This window comes from Martes martes, assembly GCF_963455335.1.
Source record: "Martes martes genome assembly, chromosome: 10".
NCBI lineage: Eukaryota > Metazoa > Chordata > Mammalia > Carnivora > Mustelidae > Martes > Martes martes.
Window position 1 is genome coordinate 19,357,282 of NC_137898.1, and position 22,717 is coordinate 19,379,998.

Consider the following 22,717-nt stretch of genomic DNA (forward strand, 5'->3'; position numbering starts at 1 on the left):
TATATGAATAACTAGAATTAAGAAAAAACTTGGGAGAAAAAAAGGATGAAATATTTTTGGAAGAAAAGGTCTGGGAGAAGGGTCCTTCCTGAGAGAGTCATTAAATATGAAAAAAAATACTTACCTCTCTGAGCTCAATCACATTTGCAATGGGGAGCTTCTCTGATTGCAGAATGGATGTTCTTTGACTTTAATGTCCATCCTTTAGATTTCCATGAAGACAACTTACAAGGACCTGAATGGCCTCATTTTAGCTGCTTCAGCTTGTGGAGCAATTGCTCGCTCCTTCTCTTCCTGTGCCTGGTGTGACAGTGGCTACTGAGCACCATGAAGGTTGTTCCAGAGAAGAATGCTGTCCGGATACTCTGGGGGCGAGAACGGGGCACTCGGGCCTTCGGAGCTCAGCGGCTTCTGCAGGAACTAGTGGAAGATAAAACTCGGTGGATGAAATGGGAGGGCAAGGTAGGAAAAACAGATATTTTTGACATTGGATTTGTAGGGGAAACTGTAGATGGGGTTTTAGAATGGGCTAATGATGTAGGGTTGGGGCATAATTTATTTTGTGTGAGAGAATTGACACATCTAACTTAACGGAGTTTTAAAAATAAATTTGGAAGAATTTTTGGGCTAGAAATAATCTTTTCCCTTTAGAGCTAGACATTTTTCTTAAAGGTAATTTGGATTTCTGTCTCTCAACTTGTGGCTTGATCATTGTCTCCAGTTTTTTACCTTATACTGACTACTAATCTACAGTGGCTTGTGTACTTTTTGAGATAGAGTGAGCCATAGTTTATAAATAATGTATTTTAACTTTTCTTGGTTTGTTTTTCAGAGAGTAGAACTGCCGGATAGTCCACGCTCTACCTTTTTACTGGCCTTCAGCCCAGACAGGTACCTAGTACTTATCTATAACTTAAGACTTGCTACAGCATTGCTTTCTGCATATTTGGTCTAGCTTGGTAACATCCCTAAGGGCTCTTTGAAGCTTTGCATGAACAGCGCTTTGCCAGTGTGTCAGAAGGGGAAAGAAAGTAGATGAGCATTGCTAACCATAGAAATAACGGGAATAAGCAAAGGAAACAGTGGACCTTGAGCCTCCAAATTCAGAAAATTTCTCAATTACAATCCTTTGGCAGTGTGATGCAGGCCACTGATGGCATGATAATTTTTCTGCTGGAAAAAAACAGTCTCTGAAGGGGACGTGTGTCATTTGGGGACAGTGTGGAGAAGCCAAAGCTTTTAAAGATCAGAATACTTCTGTTGTTTATAATGCCTAGGGTGTAGTGTTTCCACGCTGGGGTGGGGAATACTCGAAAGCCAGTTATCCAGAACCGATAAAGTTTGTTACCCTCCTACATGCTTCACATTCATTTCCTACTCTTTGATTTCCTAGGACTCTGTTGGCCTCCACCCACGTGAACCATAATATCTATATTACGGAGGTGAAGACTGGCAAGTGTGTTCATTCTTTGATTGGACACCGCCGTACTCCGTGGTGTGTCACTTTTCATCCTACCATCTCAGGCCTTATTGCTTCTGGCTGCCTAGATGGGGAGGTCAGAATTTGGGATTTGCATGTAAGTATTTCCATTTCTTTGGTATTCTAAATGCAGAGAGTTGTTTACCATTGAGTTCTGAACTGGTGGAGAGACTAGCCAGGTTTTTAGGACTACATCTGAGTAAGTGGTGGTCTTCCCCACTTAAATAATGGGAAGTCTAGTCCATATTCCTCCATTCTAAGATGAATATCTCATTTAACTGTTCTTCCATCTGCCTATTGTGGCATAGTACAGGAGGTTCTAAAATATGTTCAGGATAGATGCCTTTTTTTTTTTTTTTTTTTTTTTTTTAGAGCAAGGATTGTACTGTGTTCTGATCATGATCGCCAAAGCAATGTGCTTCTTGTCCTGATGACTTGGTAGTGGGTTGTTGTGCACCATGTCCATGTGGATGCTTATTGCTTTGGATTGTAGATGACTTGGAGAACTGAGCTGACAGTAATAATTTTCTGATAAATTGGCGACTCTGCCAGATCACTGATTTTCTACATTTTACAGTGGACATATTTAAAGTAGGCCCTATAAGTAGTCATTTTACCTTTAATGGTCCTTTCTTGAAATTGACATCCCAGTCTGCTGCCAGTTTGTAACCTAAGAATATTTGGGATTGGTTCATTTGTAGGGTGGCAGTGAAAGCTGGTTCACAGACAGCAACAATGCCATTGCTTCTTTGGCTTTCCACCCTACGGCTCAGCTCCTGTTGATTGCCACTGCCAATGAGATCCACTTCTGGGATTGGAGTCGGCGAGAGCCCTTTGCTGTGGTGAAGACAGCTAGCGAGATGGAACGGGTCCGGTGAGTGCTCTGGCCACCAGCGATGTCTGGCATAGGACTAATGTGGCAGAGAATATTTAAAGATGCTGTCCCCTCAGGAAGCAGTTTGTTATACCTGCTCAGAGCAGGTGGTTATGTGTACAGCTCCTACGTTTTAAGCTACTGGCCAATCAGTAGTTCATTTTAGCTGTTTCTGATTGGTCTCATCTTCTGGTCTCTGTAGACCAGGGTTGTTAGAAGGTCTTTTGGGTTCAGAGCTATCTGGATTTGGGGTAGGGCCCTCTTTTGGGAAACCTGAAAGGTGTTCAGGTGGAGGTTAATTTGGTGGGAAGTTGATAAATCAGTTATTTGCATTTATCAAACTGGAAAATGGAGGTGAAAGTATGTGTCAGATTTGCTGATTGATATTTAGCCCTCAAAATGCAAACACACATTGCTGGAATTAAAGCTGATGCATTGGTTTTCTTTGGTCCTCTTGGTATTGCGGTTGGATGTAAGAAAATTTTCTAGTCTCAGCTGTATCACTTGATGCTGCAACTGTTCACTGTCACCAGAACTTCTGCTTCTTGCCCGTGTAGCTGCTTTGTGAGGGCAGAAAGAACTAACCCAGTGGCAGGGTATGGGAGTGTGCTGTGCTTTACTGTTCTGATGGGCTCTTCGGTATAAGCAAGCGTGTGCTTAATGTAGCTGCTTCTTGGGACAGAAGCCTAGGTGCTTTTTGAAATTATCTTCGTGATATATAGTCCCCTATTCTGGCAAGTGTGAGGAGATAACAAGAAGTATTGAGCCCTATTATTTTGATTTCTTCAAGAGTTTTGAAAATTCCTAGAATGAAGAGGATGCCTGGGTAGTCCGCAGTTATCAGTAGTGATTGCCATACATTTGAACACAGACTTCCTCTTCTTATTTAACATCTATGCATGTCTGTCTTTCTTTTTGTGTTTTCAGTCTGGTGAGATTTGATCCTCTCGGACACTACTTACTCACAGCCATTGTTAACCCCTCTAATCAGCAGGTAAGTTAGTCAGCAGTTCCAACTCCATCTAAACTGGGAGTTTTTTCCTAAACTAGTGCTCCAATTCTGATTTTATTGGACTTGTACTTTGTAATGCCCAAGTGTTTCTTTTCTAGTCGAGATTGAGAACTAGTTTCAGACTGTATATTCAAAGTGCTAGCCATAGCCTTGACAGGGGAGTCAATTCTGAAACCCCCAAGTGACCACCTTGTTAGAAGTAACCAGGCTGTGTTGGATAGCTTGTCATTTTTGTGCCTCTGACTGCTTGACATTTTTGCTTCCCTCACTGCCTCTGTGTCAGAGAGGTGCACTTTGTAAAAGCGTCGGTTTGCCCTCTGTACCCATTCAGAAGTGTCACTAATTGGAAGTGAACAGTTTAATTCCATATGATGATCCGGAAGCTGAAGCCAGTTAGTCCTCAGTGCTTCAGGGTAGGGTTGTCTCTCCATGAAGACTGTTTTCCTTGGATGGTAGTCAGTAGTTAGTTTTCTTTGATTTACCTGGAGGTTCTACCTAACTGCCTCGCTCTCCCCCTGCCCCACCTTGCTCCACGTTGCAGGGTGATGACGAACCAGAGATCCCCATAGACGGAACAGAGTTATCCCACTACCGTCAACGTGCCCTGCTGCAATCACAGCCAGTTCGCCGGACGCCTCTCCTCCACAATTTCCTGCACATGCTGTCCTCCCGCTCCTCTGGCATCCAGGTGGGAGAGCAAAGCACAGTGCAAGATTCTGCTACCCCCTCACCCCCACCGCCTCCCCCTCAGCCCTCCACGGAGCGCCCCAGGACTTCCGCTTACATCCGGCTCCGACAGCGGGTCAGTTACCCCACAGCTGAGTGCTGCCAGCACCTTGGGATCCTGTGCCTTTGCAGCCGCTGCTCTGGCACTCGAGTTCCTTCCCTCTTGCCACACCAGGACAGTGTCCCCCCTGCTTCTGCCAGGGCTACTACCCCTTCCTTTTCTTTTGTACAGACCGAGCCCTTCCATCCCCCGGAGCAGGCCTCGTCAGCGCAGCAGGACCAGGGCCTCCTGAACCGGCCGTCTGCCTTCAGTACAGTCCAGAGCAGCACTGCCGGCAACACGCTCCGCAACCTCAGTCTGGGCCCCACCCGTCGCTCTTTGGGAGGCCCTTTGTCCAGCCACCCTTCTAGATATCACCGAGAAATAGCTCCTGGGCTGACAGGGTCCGAGTGGACCCGGACAGTGCTCAGTCTGAACTCCCGCTCTGAGGCAGAATCCATGCCTCCGCCCAGGACCAGTGCCTCTTCGGTGAGTTTGCTGTCTGTGCTGAGACAGCAGGAAGGTGGCTCTCAAGCGTCTGTGTACACTTCAGCCACAGAAGGGAGGGGTTTTCCAGCTTCAGGGTTGGCAGCTGAGTCAGATGGAGGAAGTGGCTCCAACCAAAACAACTCAGGCAGCATTCGCCATGAGCTTCAGTGTGACCTGAGACGCTTCTTTCTGGAGTATGACCGGCTTCAGGAGCTGGACCACAGCCTGAGTGGAGAAGCCCCCCAGACCCAACAGGCCCAGGAAATGCTCAATAACAACATTGAGTCCGAGAGGCCAGGCCCCTCCCACCAGCCCACCCCACACAGTAGTGAGAACAACTCCAACCTGTCCCGTGGCCACCTGAACCGCTGTCGCGCTTGCCACAATCTCCTGACCTTCAACAACGACACCCTGCGCTGGGAAAGAACCACACCCAACTACTCCTCTAGTGAGGCCAGCTCCTCCTGGCAGGTCCCCACCACCTTCGAGGGCATGCCATCAAGTGGCAGCCAGCTGCCACCCCTTGAGCGGACTGAGGGCCAAACGCCCAGCTCCAGCAGGCTGGAGTTGAGCAGCTCTGCTAGTCCGCAGGAGGAGAGGACTGTGGGAGTGGCCTTCAACCAGGAGACGGGCCACTGGGAAAGAATTTACACCCAGTCTAGCAGATCTGGAACTGTATCACAGGAGGCCTTACATCAGGATATGCCTGAGGAGAGCTCTGAGGAAGATTCACTCAGGAGGTAAGCAGGTGCTTTCTTGTCTTCTCCTACATCCCTTGCTTTTCTCCTCATGTCTGTTCCTTCAGTCCTGTAGATGTTGTGGCTGGATCTGGAGCATCTGGGACCCGTGCATCTGGTTTTGGTCTCCCTGATGTCCATTGCATCTTCTTGGAAGATCTCGCTCTGGTGGCAGAGATAGAACGGGGCCTAACAGTATAAGTCACTCGGTTCTGCTAGCTCCTTTTCTGGCTAAGCTCGTGAGACCTTTCACCTTAAAGGAGAATATAGAAAAAAAAAAAAAAAGAATGTAGATCAAGTTAGAGGTGCAAGAGGAGGTAGAGCCATTGACTTCCTCTGCTCTGCTTTTTGACCTTCTTGGAGGATTGTATGTGCAGCACTAGTTATTGTGAAAAAAGAAAATGTCCCAGAGTGCTATAGACTAGCATATTAGCTCTTTTTCAGTCGTGTCTCTTTGGACAGTTATGTTCACCTGTTAAACCTTATCTTTTGGAACACTGCAGCTTGACAGAAGGGAAAAGAAAATTTGTGTGTGTGTGTGTGTGTGTGTGTGTGTGTGTGTATGTGTGTGTGTGTCAAGGAAAGTCCTTTTTTTTAGGGATATATATTTTTTTGGATAGCAAATTAGTTGCTTAGTTAAGATTCTTTGAGGAGATCTTCCAGATGGACATTCACCTCAAGGTGAGGAAGAAGAATAATTTGTAGAAGGAAGGCCTCTCCATACTCAGATCAGCATCCCAGGCAACTCTTCCATGGAAGAAACGGAGTGGGTGTAGTTGACCGCCCACCACATGTTCCATGTATGGCTGTGTGCGCATCTATCTTGATTTATTAGGGACTTCTTTCTGTAATTCTGTAAAGGTCACATCTAGCGTAATCACCAACTCCCAGAATATGCCTGTTGGATCCAAACAGCATATTGCTCTGCATTACATCCTCTGTTGAAGCAACTGAAATTTCTGACATAAGCTTCTAACAAGGGTGGGAATATGGATTGTGCACATAATGTACTTGTTATTTTGGGAGAATGCTTTAGAGAGTTACCCAGTTAATAAGTATTTGTTGAATGGTTACAGTTTTTCCAGCACTGTGCTAGGCACTGTAGGGAATACAGAAGAAGTATAATACCTGGTCTTTACCCACTGGGAGTGTTATTATAAAGGCAGGACTTATTTACATGCAATTATATAAAAAATGTAGATGACCCAAATGCTTCAGTGTGCGGTACTGAGATTAAATGCAGTCTCATTTCAGAGAAAGGGAAGTATCATCAAAGAAGGCTGTACGAAATCAAGTCTTGAAAGATGGGTAGGATTAGGGAAAGACCTTTTTTTTTTTAGGGGATCAGCACATTCTAAGACAGGAAAGAACATGTTGAATGCAAGATAGTGGGTCGTTACTAGGGGCTGTTGCTAAGGGGAAGATAGGACACTTGGTTGGATATGAAAGATAGACAAAATAATAGAGGTTGTTACTCTGCTTATATAGTTGAGACTAGTTCTGGGTTAACATCTCCTAAATTCCCAGCTTTGGAATATTTTGCCTTGCATAACGACCCATATTAGGAACCTGAGACTGTTACTCCTCTTTGTCAAGAGAGGTGGGAAGGTAGCAAGCACAGTGTCTGACATAGAGTAGGCATGCAAAAGGTGTATGAAAGGTAGTTGTAGAAGAACTGTCTTTAGTTACTGCTCTAAAAGCCTCCCAGGACCTGTTTCCATAGTACCAGTGGGCCTCTGGTCAGTTAGCCGTTGTGCATTCTGTTGTAGTAGTACCTCTTCTGGTGTTGAGTGGTTTAAAGTAAACTCTGTTCGATGATGATTAGAGATACCAATTAGTGAGGGCCTACTATGTGTTAGATACTATATCTTTGCACTAGTTATTTCTAATTTCCACCATAACTCTACAAGGCAGGTATTAAATGTCTCGTCTCATTTATTTATTTATTTATTTATTTATTTATTTATTTATTTTTAAGATTTCATTTATTTATTTGACAGAGATCACAGGTAGGCAGAGAGGCAGGGCAGAGAGTGAGAGAGAGGGGGAAGCAGACTCCCTGCTGAGCAGAGAGACCGATTCGGGGCCTGATCCCAGGACCCTGAGATATGACCTGAGCCGAAGGCAGAGGCTTTATAACCCGCCGAGCCACCCAGGCGCCAGATGTGTCATCTTACATTTGAGGAAAGTGAGGCTCAGAAAAGTCGAGTTTCTTGTTAAAGATCCATAAGTAGGTTGCCGAGTGGGGATTTGAATTCTAGTTTGTAGGACTACAGATTTTTCCAAGCTGCCAACCATGGTATATTCCTTAGTGTGATACCTCATTTTTCAGTGAACCATTTTTATTAATTTTAGTTTCATTTAGTTTTTTATTATGATAATCTTCAGACATACAAAAATAAAGTTTAATAAGTGAATTTTCATATATCTCTCATCTGACTTTAAAAATTATTGACATTTGTCCAGCTTCCATTTGTCTATATTCCCTGTTGACTCCCCTGACCCAGACGTAAAATTTCATCTGAAAATAATATGTTTCTCTAGAACAATGCCATCCAATAAACTGTTCTACAGTGATGTAAGTGTTCTGTATCTGTGTTGTCCAGTATGGTAGGCATTAGCCACATAAGCATTCAAAATGTGGCTAGTATGAACTGAGGAGCTACATGTACATTTTAAAATTTTAATTAAATGTAAATAGCCACATGTGACTAAAATATTAATCACTTCTTAATAAAAGTAGACTATTTAAAACCCAGAAACTGGGCATCTGGGTGGCTCAGTCAGTTAAGCATCTGCCTTCGGATCAGGTCATGATCCCAGGATCCTGGGATCAAGTCCCACATTGGGCTCCCTGCTTAGTGGGAAGCCTGCTTCTCTCTCTCCCACTGCCCCTGCTTGTGTTCTCTCTCTCGCTGTCTCTTTCTTCAAATAAATAAATAAAATCTTTTTTTTTTTTAAGATCTTATTTATTTATTTGTCAGAGAGAGTGAGCACAGGCAGACAGAGTGGCAGGCAGAAGCAGAGGGAGAAGCAGGCTCCCTGCTGAGCAAGGAGCCCGATGCGGGACTCGATCCCACGATGCTGGGATCATGACCTGAGCCAAAGGCAGCCGCTTAACCAACTGAGCCACCCAGGCATCCCAAATAAATAAAATCTTAAAAAAAAAAAAAAACAAACACCCAGAAACTGTGTTTTTTTTTTTTTAAGATTTTATTTATTTATTTGACAGACCGAGATCACAAGTAGGCAAAGAGGCAGGCAGAGAGAGAGGGGGAAGCAGGCTCCCTGCTGAGCAGAGAGCCCGATGTGGGGCTCGATCCCAGGATTCTGGGATCATGACCTGAGCTGAAGGCAGAGGCTTAACCCACTGAGCCACCCAGGTGCCCCTATGTTTGTGTTTTAAATAAAAAAGTTCAAATGTTTAAAAATGTAGGCTCTAGTAAACAATTATGTAAATATATTTTTTCTTTTAAAAATACACAAATAAGGGCGCCTGGGTGGCTCAGTTGGTTGAGCAACTACCTTTGGCTCAGGTCATGATCCCGGACTTCCAGGATCGAGTCCCGCCGGGCTCCCAGCTCTTTGGGGAGTCTGCTTCTCCCTCTGATCTTCTCTTTCATGCTCTCTCTCTCTCATTCTCTCTCAAATAAATAAATAAAATTTAAAAAAAAATACACAAATAATGCATGGTTTCATTGTGGAGTCACTTGAGATGAGCTAGGATGAGATGTACTGTGGGAGCTGACAGCCTGCTTAAAAGTGAGGTACAATGTAAAATATTCCAAGTGCATAGCCTTTATAGAAGGGCCATCGCTTCCTTATAATTTGAGTGGCTGCATTCTAGTGTAAATCCCTAATACATACAAGTGCTTATCAGCATCTTCTGCCGCCTTCAAAAGGGACCTGATGTTCTCTAGCTAATGAGTCTGCCCTTGCTTGGCTTTCCCCAGCAGGTGTCACTGTTGGGCTGTTGCTGCCGCTAGACTGGTATGGCCGGCAGGAAAGGAAGGTGTCCTTATTGTGGCTTAGTCTGTCTGAAGGGAGATTTATTCTTTGGCCTTGTAGTAGGAGACAGACAAAAGAAGCATATTTTGATCCTCGGTGCTGCTGATTTAATTAATAGTGTTTGAAAATAGTGAGAATATTGAGCACAAGTGTGTCATTTCAGTATAGCTCTGCTGCTGAGCTCTGATAACCAGTTCAGTTTGTCTCCTTTTGCCTGTGAGCGGTAGAGGGCAAGCTGCCTGTGTAGTCTTGACTCCAGATTAAAACTTATAACTTGGGTGGCAGACCTTTTCCTCACCACCAGAAACAACAACTTCTACTACTACTACTACTTCTTCTTCTTCTTCTTTTAAATTTTATTTATCCGTTTGACAGAGAGAGAGAGATCACAAGCAGGGGGAGTAACCAGGGAGAGGGAGAAGCACGCTCCCCACCCAGCAGGGAGCCCGATCTGGGGCTCGATCCCAGGACCTTGTGATCATGACCTGAGCCGAAGGCAGATGCTTAACTGACTGAGCCACCCAAGCGCCCCCAGAAACTTCTTTTTGGGTCTGATAGCCCAGGATCTAGCAGAAGATCAGGGTCTTGTGGCTCCCTGCAGCTTGCAGTGGAGTCCCTGTGGCTTCGAAAGGTTGGTATTAGGAAAAAGAGAAAATTACTTAAATGGCATTTTAAAACTGGAGAAAACCTAGAGTGTATTTAATCTAGCCCTTTTTCTTTCTTTTTTTTTTTTTTAAATGAAAAAATTTAGATCTACAGAAATGACTTCTTAAGAGGTGTTTATAAGAACCGTGGGATTCAGGGCGCCTGGGTGGCTCAGTGGGTTAAAGCCTCTGCCATTGGCTCAGGTCATGATCCCAGGGTTCTGCTTAGCAGGGAGCCTCCTTCCTCCTCTCTCTCTCTATCTCTGCCTGCCTCTCTGCTTGCTTGTGATCTCTGTCAAATAAATAAATAAAATCTTAAAAAAAAGAACTGTGGGATTAAAAGGTCCTAAAGAGGGCACTCTTTCCTCCTCTTCATTTGAAATTAGTGCTTTCACATACTGAGTTTTCTCTGTCAGAACTTCTTTTGCTCCTATCATTGAGGGGTGGGGGTGGTGCGGTGGGCTCTTCAGTCACCTCTCTTTGTAAGAAACTGGAGGTCTGGGGCGCCTGGGTGGCTGAGTGGGTTGGGGCCTCTGCCTTCTGCTCGGGTTGTGGTTCCGGGGTCCTGGGATCGAGCCCCGTGTCGGGCTCTCTGCTGAGCGGGGAGCCTGCTTCCTCCTCTCTGTCTGCCTGCCTCTCTGCCTACTTGTGATTTCTGTCTGTCAAATAAATAAATAAATAAATCTTTAAAAAAAGAAAGAAAGAAACTGGAGGTCTGATAATTCATTTACAATTATTGTCTCTCTATAGAAATGTAACCAACACAATGTTTTTAGGGATATAGGAGAAACATTGTTTTAATTATTTGCCCATAGAATTGCATTGATGAGGTTTTTGGAAGTGATCCCAGTTTGGGAAGTCCACTATAAAAATCCCGACAAATGGGAGATAAAATCTGGGCCAAATCTTCCTCAACTAAATTATGCCTGCATTCCTTCTCCAGAAAGGTGACAAGGCCTTTCGTCTGAAGTATTTAATAAGATTGAGTGTGTTCTGAGAACTGATGTCTTTTGATCTGCACTTTTCCCTTATGATAAAAGAAGATTGGGGAAATTTGGCCCAGAACATTGAAGGTTAGAGTTGGAACCCCACATTTGATTTCTCGGTTTTTTTAGACTTTTGTGAAGGAATTGCTTTGGAGTTGGAGCAGTCTGAAGCTTCTTGAGGCTTTGTGGGCCAACGAACTTGTTTGATGCCTCAGCTCTATTCACATGGGGATTTTCCAGGGAGTGCTCAGCAGAAATATCATTGATGGAGGAGAATAAATGGATATATCTGCAGGGCTAGTCATAGGTCCACAAGAGGGAGAAGGTGACCTAGAGATTAGGAAAGCACCAGTCTTTGCAGTTTGATCATGATAAAGACAGGGTCCATCTTTAGTAGCTTTGCTGTGCCATTGACCTTACTGGATTTAAAGAGTTTATATATATATAAAATCACTTTTGGTTTCTTTGGATGGGAGTATACTCAATTTATTATTCAAAACCCAAGACAGCTGTCCTCTTTTCCTTTGAGAAAACTTCCCTGAATGTCCCAAATAATCACTCTCTTTGTTGCTTGTACTAGACGTATAGGTACTTACTTGTAATATTGTACCCATGAGAGAAAAGTATTTGTTTCCCTTTCTGTCAGCCCCCTGAAGGCAGTGATTATGTCTATATTCCTACTGTTTCTAGAATACTACCTGGCACATAGTAGGTGCTCAGAAAATGTTAGTTGAATTCAACAAATGGAATTGAAATTCCATCCCCAGTGATTCATTATGAAGTATAAATTCTTTTTGGCTTGGTAAAAAAAGAAGAAAGACCCATTATTATGCCACATCCTTTAGTCTTCTAGGGAGTCATTGCCTTAATAATTTCTTGTTGAGTAAATGAAATGGCATTATCTAGAGTTATACATGGAAGACACCTTCTCTAACTTGAGCTCAGCTGACCTAGAAGTTGTTCCTCTGATGTTTCACTATTGTGCTATGTTTCTAACTTGTATGTTGGTTGTCCTGAAGCCTGTAATAAGTCTTGTTGCACCTGATCAGCTGTCCTTCGTATTGGCTCTCACGGATGACTCAGGGCCTGCATAGTCCTTGAGTGCACCCGCATCATACAGCTTTCTTTCTCTCTCTCTCCCCCTCTTTTTTTAAGTTTTTATTTTAATCATGCTCATCATGCACACCTTAATCCCCATCCCCTATTTCATCCATGCCCCTGCCCACCTCCCCTCTGGAAACTATGTTTATTCTCTGTATCAGTCTGTTTCTTGGTTTGTCTTTCTCCACCCCCACCCACCGCCTTTACTCATTTGTTTTGTTTTTTAAATACCACTTATGAGTGACATCATAGGGTATTTGTCTTTCTCTCTTTCTCTGTGTTATTTCACTTAGCATTATACTCTCTGGTTCCAGCCATGTCATTGCAGTTGGCAAGATTTCATTCTTTTTTATGGCTGACTAATACTCCAATGCATATGTATATACCACATCTTCTTTATCCATTCATCCAACATAGGGGTGCATGTAGCTCTTTGAATTCGTGTTTTTGTGTTTTTTGGGTAAGTACCCAGTAGCGTGCTTGCTGGATCACAGGATAGTTCTATTTTTAACTTTCCGAGCAATCTCCATACTGTTTTCCAGAGTGGCTGTACGAGTTTGCAGTCCCACCAACAGTGCAAGACGGTTCCTTTTTCTCCACATCCTCCCCGACACCTGTTGTTTTTGTGTTGTTGGTTTTATCCATTTTGACAGGTGTCTTATTGTAGTTTTGATCTGCATTTCCCTGATGATGAGTGATGATGAGCATCTTTTCATATGTCAGCCATCTGGATGTCTTCTTCGGAGACATGTCTGTTCATGTCTTCTACCCATTTTTAAATTGGATTATTTGATTTTTGAGTGTTGATTTTATATGTTATTTCTTTATATACTTTGGATACCAACCCTTTACCAGATATGTGCTTTGCACATATCTTCTCCCATTCCATAGGTTGCCCTTCAGTTTCGTAAAGGTTTCCCTCCCTGTGCAGAAGCCTTTTATTTTGATGTAGTCCAATAGTTTTATTTTTGCTTTTGTTTCCCTTGCCTCAGGGGACCTATGTAGGAAAAAGTTGCTCTGGCTGATATCAGAGAAATGACTGTTTTGCTTTCTTCTAGGATTTTTATGTTTCAGGTATCACATTTTAAAAAAAATTTTAATTTTGGGGGCGCCTGGGTGGCTCAATGGGTTAAGTCTCTGCCTTCGGCTCGGGTCATGATCCCAGGGTCCTGGGATCAAGCCCCACATCGGGCTCTCTGCTCAGCAGGGAGCCTGCTTCCCTTCCTCTCTGCCTGCCTCTCTTCCTACTTGTGATCTCTGTCAAATAAATAAATAAAATCTTTAAAAAAATTTTTTTTAAATTTTTAAAGATTTTATTTATTAGAGAGATCACAAGCAGGGCGGAAGGGTAGAAGGAGAAGCAGATTCCCTGCTGAGCAAGGAGCCAGATGTGGAACTCCATTCCAGGACCCTGGGATCCTGACCTGAGCTGAAGGCAGATGCTTAACTGACTTGAGCCACCCAAGTGCCCCCCCACCTTTTTAAGATTTTTATTTATTAGAGAGAGAGAGAGAGAGAGAGACAGGTCTCAAATTTAGATCTTTAATTCATTTTGAACTTATTTTTGTATATGGTGTAAGAAAGTGGTCCAGTTTCATTCATTTGCATGTAGCTTTCCAGTTTTCCTAACACCATTTGTTGAAGAGACTTTCTCCATTGGATATTTTTTCCTACTTTGTTGAATATTAATTAACTGCATAATTGTGGGTTTATTTTTGGATTTTCTGTTCTGTTCTGTTGATCTATGTGTCTGTTTCTGTGCCAGTACCATACTGTTTTGAGCTTTGTAGTATAACTTGAAGTCCAGAAATGGGATGCCTCCAGCTTTGCTTTTCATTTTCAAGATCGCTTTGGCTATGTGGGATCTTTTGTAGTTCCATACAGTTTTTAGGATTGCTTGTTCTAGTTCTGTGAAAAATGCTGTTAGTATTTTATAGGGATTGCATTAAATGTGCAGAGTGCTTTGAGTAGTATAGACATTTTAACAGTATTTCTTTTTCTAATCCATGAGCATGGGATGTCTTTCCATTTCTTTGTGCCATCTTCAGTTTCTTTCATCAATGTTTTATAGTTTTCAGAGGACAAGTCTTTCACTTCTTTGATTAGGTTTATTCCTGGGTATCTTATTTATGGTGCAGTTATAAACAGGATTTTCTTAATTTCTCTTTCTGGTGCTTCATTACTGATGTATAGAAATGCAATAGATTTCCATACATTGACTTCATATCCTGCAACTTAATTCTTTCATTAGTTCTAGCAGTTTTATGGTGGAGTCTTTTGGGTTTTCTATAAATAGTATCATGTCATACGCAAATAGTGACAGTTTTATTTTTTCTGTATCCATTCGGATGCCTTTTATTTATTTTTGCTATTTGATTGCTGTGGCTGGGACTTCCGATACAATGTTGAATAACAGTCATGAGAATGGACATCCTTGTCTTGTTCCTGACCTTAGGGAAGAAGCTCTCAGTTTTCCCCCATTGAGGATGATATTCGCTATGGGTTTTTCATAGATGGTGTTTATTATGTTGAGCTGTGTTACCTCTAAACCTACTTGGTTGAGGGTTTTTATCATGAATGGATGTTGTACTTTGTCAGATGCTTTTCTATGTCTGTTGAAATGATGATATGATTCTTTTTTTTTTTTTTTTTAAGATTTTATTTGTTTGACAGAGAGATCACAAGTAGGTAGAGAGGCAGGCAGAGAGAGAGGAAAGCAGGCTCCCCGCCAAGCAGAGAGCCTGATGCGGGCCTCTATCCCAGGACCCTGAGACCATGACCCGAGCCGAAGGCAGAGGCTTAACCCACTGAACCACCCAGGCACCCTTGATCATATGATTCTTATCCTTTCTCATATCGATATAATATATCACGGTTAATTTACGAATATTGAACCACCCTTGCAACCCAGGAACAAATCCCACTTGCTCGTGATGAATCATTTTTTAAAAATATATTACTGGATTCAGTTTGCTAGTATTTTGTTGAGGATTTTTGCATCTGTGTTCATCAGAGATATTGGCTATACAGCTGTTTCTTTATACCATTTTGTTGGTCTTTGTCTTGGCTTCCCACTGATATTAATACCTCTGCAGGTCAGTGTTGTTGTTTCTCTTTGAAGACTCTTCTGGAGTCTCGGGTGCCTGACTGGCTCAGTTGAAATAGCATGTGAGTTTTGATCTCAGGATCGTGAGTTTGAGCCCCACATTGGGTGTAGAGATTACTAAAAAAAAAAAAAATAGATAAACTTAAAAAAAACCAAACCCCAAAATCTCCGCAGTCTCAATGGTGGAATACTTGGTCCTAACAGAATCCAGATTAGATGCGAGTAAGCCGAATTAAATGTGAAGGTTCTGTTCCCGTTGGTGCTTTATGTTGTTTCTGTGGAAGGCTTTCACTGAATTTGCTTAGAGTAGGGTGTTTGAAATTTGAGAAAGTGGTTGCTCTCATTTTATTTCATTTTGGTGTCTGAGCATTATTAAAATTATCACAATTTTTTAGCTTTGAGATGATCAGGGGTTTTTTTGTTTGTTTTTTCATTTGTTTGTTTGTTTGTTTTGGTGAGTGGCAGAATCCTTGTAATTAAGAGAGAGTTTTGCTTTACCTCTAATTATGCCCCTAAAAAATTGGAGGAATTGTTGTCTTTGGTATTCAAGTTGTAATGAATCCTTCTAACTTTTGATTTCTTACCCAGAAGTTTGACATTTGAGGACAAATAGGGAAGAATTCTCAACCAAGAGAAATTAATTTGTGATGTGACCAGATCATGGCTTGTTCTGGGAATAGAGAGAAGCACATATTGAGAAATAAAAAATGAGACAAAACTGATGGCGGAGTAAGAGGCTTAGTGTCAAAGAGGTATTGTGGAAGCTGGGGGAAGGTAAACCCAGGCCTTAGAGGAGAGACAGGAAGTATGGCAAAGACTATCACTTGTGAGTGAGGCTCTTATTATAATCTTGGGCATTGGGCTAGTGAAATGATTACTCTGATTGACTGATGGAGTGATTCATAAGAAGTATTTACTAAGCACCTACTGTGTACCAGATACTATTTCGGCACCAGCGGTAAATCTCTCATTCGAATGGGAGAAAGACAATAAACAAATAGATAAAATATCTAGCTAGGATGCCAGGTGGTGATAGTTCTATGGAGAATAAAATTTTAAAGTATAGGAGGGGTGAAAGTTGCAGTGTTAAAGAGGGGATCAAAGGAAGTCTGGGAAGGTGACATTGGAGCAGAGACCTCAAGGAGGTTAAGAGAATAAACTCTGTAAACATTGGGCACAAGGGCATTCTAGAAGAGAGAAGGGCAAATGCAAAATCCCTGAGACACTTGGCTGGAGCGCAGCAAAGGATGGCATGATAGAAGATGAAGGTGGAGAGGTGATGGGGATCGGATTATTGCAGGGTCTTCTAAGCCATTTAAGGGATTTTACCTCTTACTCAGAGTGGTTTGGAAAGCCATCAGAAGCAGAGTAGCATGATTTTATATTTTTAAAGGATCACTGTGTCTGCTGATTGAGAAGAGACTGAAGAGGCTCTGCTAAATAGGGTAAATTAAAGTTAGGCAACATCACACGCTTTTAGATTCATTTGTGTCTTGAGACTGGAGAAAACCAGAAGGCAGGAGTCAATGATTATGTCAGAATTAGAAAGGCCTTAAATGTTTGAATGAAGAGTTGCTAAATAAATAAAGAAAGCCTCTTAGCAGGCAGTCTTGTCTGCAACAAAGCCTTGCCCCCTCCCCAACCATAAAGGCATGTTATTGAAACTTCAAGAAAGGGAGAGCCTCAAAAAGCTATAGTGAACGAGAGATAATCAGTGGAAATTTTGAGATGTCTGTTATTTTCTGCTTGTAAAACAAATACAAAATCATTTGTAAAAATTTAAACATTACAGAAATGAGTGATATAGAAAGAATGTTCTCTGCAGTGCTAGTCAGTTAACAATTTATGTGTTAACTGCAGAGTTTTCTTTTAATGTAAATAAAAACATTTTTTCTTTATTTGTAAAAATGGGATCATACTAAATCTACTAGTTTTTTCATTTACATATTTCACTTAATATGTCATGGACATTTTCGCATGCTGGTGTATATAGATCTGTTGTGTTCTTTTTGACAATGGCATAATATTCCAGCAGTTGAATGCACTCTAATTAATTAATTTAACCAGTGCCTTGTTTATAGAATCTGGATTGTTTCTCGTTTTTACTTTTCACAGACAGTGCTGTGTCATCTTTGTGTACTTGTGCAGGTGTTTCTAGAGGAGGACGAATTTTTAGAAGTACAATTGCTGGGGCCAAAAAGTATGAACATTGCTGATGGTAAATGAAAATTAGTTGTATAGTATTCATTATTACTAATTTTTTTTAAAGATTTTTTTTTTTTTAATTTGACAGAGATCACAAGTAGGCAGAGAGGCAGTCAGAGAGAGAGAGGAGGAAGCAGGCTCCCTGCCGAGCAGAGAACCGGATGGGGGGCTCGATCCCAGGACCCTGGGATCATGACCTGAGCCGAAGGCAGAGGCTTTAACCCACTGAGCCACACAGGCACCCCTCATTATTACTAATTTATTTTCTATTTCCAATTTTATTTCATTGAATATAATTTCATAGATCGGGACTCATAATCCTGGATTGCTTTTTTTTTTTCTTTCCTTCTCCCATAAGGTGGTAAGTTTCTTAGTAGTAAAGTCTCCGTTGGGTTTTTCAGGAACCTTGTTCCTCAGGGTTGAAAAGGACTTTTGTGTTCTCAATTCTAAATATGTGCCACCTAGAGATGTTCATATATTTCTCTAGCAGACTTGTATAAGGGAGACATAACCTTGGTTTCACCTTTGACATTCACTTACTGGCTTTAGGCCACCTGGTCTTCAGGGTCTTGTTAAGTAAGTGGGAGAAACCAGGAATCTCTTGCCCTATCATAAGCAGTAACATTTAGATATTTGATGTATTTGTCTTTGGGGGTAATTAGAAAACCCGTTTCTTTCTTTGGCAATATGAGGGTGAGGGTAGCCTGGAAGAGAGGGTACCAGTGTTAATCTTTTTCACCTTCACTGCTCACCTGCCCAACTAGGTCACTCTATATTTGAGCCTCTTTGAATTCTGAGCATGTCCCTGGTTATATCCTCTATATCAAAGGTTGGCAAACTTTTTCTGTGAAGGGCAGGATAGTGAATATTTCAGGCTTTGTAGGCCATACGGTCTCTGTTGCAAATATTGAACTCTGCCATTGTAGCATGAAAGCAGCCAGAGACAACATGTAAGTGAATGAGTGTGGCTCTGTTCCAATAAAATTTTTATTTATAGACACAAATGCGATTTTCATATACTTTTCACGTGTTACGAAATAGTCTTCTTTTGATGTTTTTCAGCTATTTAAAAATATAAATACCATTTTTAGCTCATGGGCTGTACAAAAATAGGCAGCAGGCCAGATTTGGCCGACAGACCGTGGTTTGCCAATCCCTGCTCTACGTGTACGTGATTTGGAAGAGAGTCAGGTGCTATAGTAATAGAAGGCATTATGATAACGAAGGCTCTGAAGAGGTAGGTAGGGGACTCTTGCACTGTTTTTCTCCTCTTTTCTTCTTTGGACTACTTATCCTAAGAATTGGCTCTTTTAAGATTCTTTGCCGGTTAAAAGCAGGCGTTAAGTGCATAAAGAGTTTCTAGTTTCCTCTATCTGCCCTGAAGCAAGGTTTCCAGCCTTGCTCTGTATCTGTTATGGGAATTGTTTGCAAGTGAGGAGGCTTGCCCCGGTATGGGGGAGGGTGGGAGCCTCCAAGCCCTGCAGGCAGTATGCTTGACAAGCAGCCCTTCTCCCACTGCAGGTCAAATTAGCACCTGTTAAGACTGATCTAAATTATCCCCCATCATCCCTCTCTCTGGGGCTGAATGGTGCAGAGCAGGCTGTGTGCTTTGTATACACACTGAGAACTTGAAAAGATGTAATCACTTCTGTCAGCTCCCAGTGTTGGAGTGTTACAGGGACTACAGTGGGATCTATGTGTGTGCTGTGATACACTGGGAGCAATTTCTCATGTACTCCTTCCCCTTCAAGTCCCCTTCTCTACCGTATCTGCTCACAGTAGTGTTCCAAAGGGTGCGTTGGAGGTTTTGCTAAGACAATAACACCAGGTGTATGGGGTTCTGTTTGCATAATATATTTTGCTTATTGTAATCGGTCCCAGCTCATTAGAGCTATGCAGGTAGCTTCTCCTCCTCCTCTTGGATTTCTTATATATTCATAGGGAAGGGAGGATTCAGTACATCTTACTTCTTTTGGAAGCCCCCCAGACAACGTGTTTGTGTGAGCAAATTTGGCTTTAGTGTGTGGGCCTGTAACATTAATGCAGAGATCGCAAAATAACCTTCAGGTATGTTTATTTGACCTTTACAGTGTTTCTAAAAATTTCAGTTTTTTTCCACTTAAGTCCAGATTTCTGGATTCTTTTGGAAAAAAAAAAAATTCGAAGATCCGGCTTGTAGTCCTACGAAATAACTAACAGTAGGAATTGAGTAGTTATTGCCCCTTTAGTCAAGCATGGAAGTTTCTTTGTGCCTTAATCTGCACTGGGCTGTTATTTATGTTTCTTAACTTAATTTGAGTTTCGTGTTTGTAACCTCCGCATTAGCTCAAGTAAATCGTGTTGATGGTTTTGTGTTGGCAAGCTTTTTTTTTTTTTTTTTTTGGTAAAAAGATTTTATTTATTTATTTGAGAGAGAGCGCAAGTGAACAGGAGTGGGAGCGAGGATGGTGAGGGCAGAGGCCAAGGGAAAAGCAGACGCCCTGCTGAGAGGGAGTCTGACACATGGGTCTCAATCCCAGGACCCCAAGATCATGACCTGAGCCAAAGGCAGAGGCTTAACCGACTGGGCCACCCAGTCACACCTCCTCCCCCTTTTTAAAAAGTAGGCTCCATGCCCAACGTGGGGCTTGAATTCACAACCCTGACGTTAAGGGTCCCATCCTGTGTCAACTGGGCCAGCCAAGTGCCTGGGTGGGCAGGTGCCCTACCACTTAGCTTCACCTGGGGGAGGCACTGGGTGGGCATTGCACTATCCTCTCCTCTACTCAACTTCTCCTGCCTAATTCACCCACAAGGGGTCCCCTGCTGGCTGTTGGCTGATGTGCTGACAGCCCCCTCACCTGAGAAGCTGCCTGACTTTTTTAATAGCAACAATTAATAAACTCCTCCTCTGTTTCCAAAGAGGGAAAGTGGGGGTGCCAGCCTTATTTGCTGGCTGGGTCACACTTTAGTGAGCAGCTTTCTGTTATGTCAGGGTATGCAGTCTGAAAGTAACCTTGCTTTGTTGATGGACTGTGTGAGATCTTGGAGAAGAATGTTACGCCTCTCCCTGTGGACAGAGCACTTTAGGTAGAGGGGTGGGCTCCAGTGAAAAGGCTGCTTGGGTGCCACCCGCCAGGAAATTAAAATCAAGTTAGAGCAGGAGTTAGAGAAGAGAATTGTAATAATGAAAGAATCAAAGGCTGAAAGCATGACCTTGTCATAAAAAGAGAATCAATCACAGTTTGTTAACATTGTGCTCTTTTCCTTTGCTGCATCAGAGGGTATGAGTGTAAATCTTTTTACCTTTCTTACTTTTTTCCTCCCCTACACATGTTCACATACATTTCTCAGTTTTCCTCTCTCTTCCTGCTGTCTCCTTGGATCACTTCACTTCAGCAAGGTGGCTTTTATCTTTTCTTTGTTCTGCTGGAAAATGTGACCCTCCCCCCTTTTTTGGTCTATCTTATAAAAAACACATCAATGTACCCTCTTAGTTTTTAAATGTACAGTATGGTTAAGTGTATACATAGAGTTGGACAACAGATCTCTACAACTTTTTTCTTTTTGCATGAGTGGAACACTATACTCCTTGAACAATATTTCATCCTCCCCACCCCCCATCCTCGAAAACTGCCACTCTGTTTCCTTTTTCTACAAGTTTGATTACTTTAGAAACCTCTTGTAAGAGGAGTCATGCAGTATTTGTCTTTCTGTAATTGGCTTATTTCACTTAGTATAATGTCCTCAGGGTTCATCCATATTGTAGCATACAAGAGGATTTCCTTCTTTTTAAAGGCTGAGTAATATTCCACTGTATACACATTTTCTTTATCTATTCATCTGTCAATGGACATTTAGATTGCTTCCACATCTTACCTATTGTAATTCTGCAATGAACATGGGAGGACAAATATTTCAGATTTCATATATTTCAGATCTTGTTTTCAGTTCTTTTGCTTATACACTCAGGAGGAAGATTGCTGGATCATATGGTAGTTCTATTTTTTATTTTTTTGAGAAGCTTCTATACTGTTTTTCACAGTGGCTGCATCATTTTACAGTTCCACCAGAAATGTGCCAGTGTTCTAATTTCTTTACATCCTCACCAACATTGTGATTTCCTGTTTTTTTGGCAGTGCCCATCCTAATGGGCATGAGGTGGGGATCTCATTGTGCTTTGATTTGCATTTCCTGATGATGAGTGATGTTCAGGATCTTTTCATATGTTTGCTGTCCCTTTTTAGATTTTTATTTTTAAAGATTTTTATTTGAGAGAGAGAGAGAGAATGAGAGAGCACATGGGGGTAGGGGCAGATGCAGAAGCAGCCTGATATGGGACTCGATCCCAGGACCCCGGGATCATGACCTGAGCCAAACGCAGATACTTAACCTACTGAGCCCCCCAGGTGCCCTGTAGATTTTTTTTTTTTTTAAGATTTATTTATTTTAGAGACAGAAAACATGTGTGCATGGGCAGGGGAGGTGGAGGAGAGTGATAGAGGGAAAGGGAAAGAGAATCCCAAGTAGACTTCCTGCTGAGCATGGAGTCCAAGGCAGGGCTTGAGATCATGACTCGGGCAGAAATCAAGAGTTGAATGCTTAACCAACTGAGCCACCCAGGTGCCCCCATTTGTGTATCTTCTTTGGATAAATGTCTGTTCAAGTCCTTTGCCCATTTTTTAATGTTTTTTTTTGTGGTTGTTGTTGTTAAATTGTAGGAGTTCTTAATATATTCTGGATATTAACCCCTTATCTGGTAGTTTGCAAATATTATTTCCTATTCAGTAGATTGCCTTTACACTCTTTTGAATGTTTCCTTTGCTGTGTATAAGTTTTTTAAGTTTTACACAGCGCCATTTGTCTTTGTTTTTGTTGCCTGTGCTTTTGGTATCATATCTAAGAAATCATAGTTCTTCTGGTTTCGTAAAGCCTTTCCCCTGTGTTTTTGTTTGTTTGTGTCTTTCTTTTTGTTTGTTTTTCCCCCTGTGTTTTCATATAGGAGTTTTTATAGCTTCAGGTCTTACATTTAGGTCTTTTTTTTTTTTTTTTTTAAGATTTTATTTATTTATTTGAGAGAGAAAGCACAAGCAGTAGGGGAGGGGGGTAAGAGGGAGAAGCAGACTCTCTGCTGAGCAGGAAACTGACACAGACCCTGCGATCATGACCTGGGCGGAAGGCAGATGCTTAATGAACTGAGCCATCCAGGCACCCTTACATTTAGGTCTTTAATCCATTTTGAGTTAATTTTTTTAAAAAAACATATAATGTATTTTTATCCCCAGGGGTACAGGTCTGTGAATCACCAGGTTTACACACTTTATAGCATC

General features: G+C 42.1%; 1 protein-coding gene across 3 annotated transcripts in view; it reads left to right on the top strand.

Moving 5' to 3' along the window:
- Positions 1–22,717, top strand: part of AMBRA1 (autophagy and beclin 1 regulator 1) — a gene marked incomplete at its 5' end in the record, with an annotated part of 177,829 nt that overhangs the window by 31,648 nt on the left and 123,464 nt on the right. For 2 of the 3 annotated variants that reach the window (XM_080814894.1, XM_080814895.1), the window contains 7 exons: positions 328–462; positions 833–891; positions 1,394–1,577; positions 2,182–2,354; positions 3,282–3,348; positions 3,908–4,054; positions 4,325–5,361. In XM_080814894.1, coding sequence (XP_080671020.1) covers positions 328–462; positions 833–891; positions 1,394–1,577; positions 2,182–2,354; positions 3,282–3,348; positions 3,908–4,054; positions 4,325–5,361 — 1,802 coding nt within the window. Of the gene's footprint in view, positions 1–208; positions 463–832; positions 892–1,393; positions 1,578–2,181; positions 2,355–3,281; positions 3,349–3,907; positions 5,362–22,717 lie in introns of those variants that run through there. The other variant, XM_080814893.1, reaches the window with a different exon arrangement.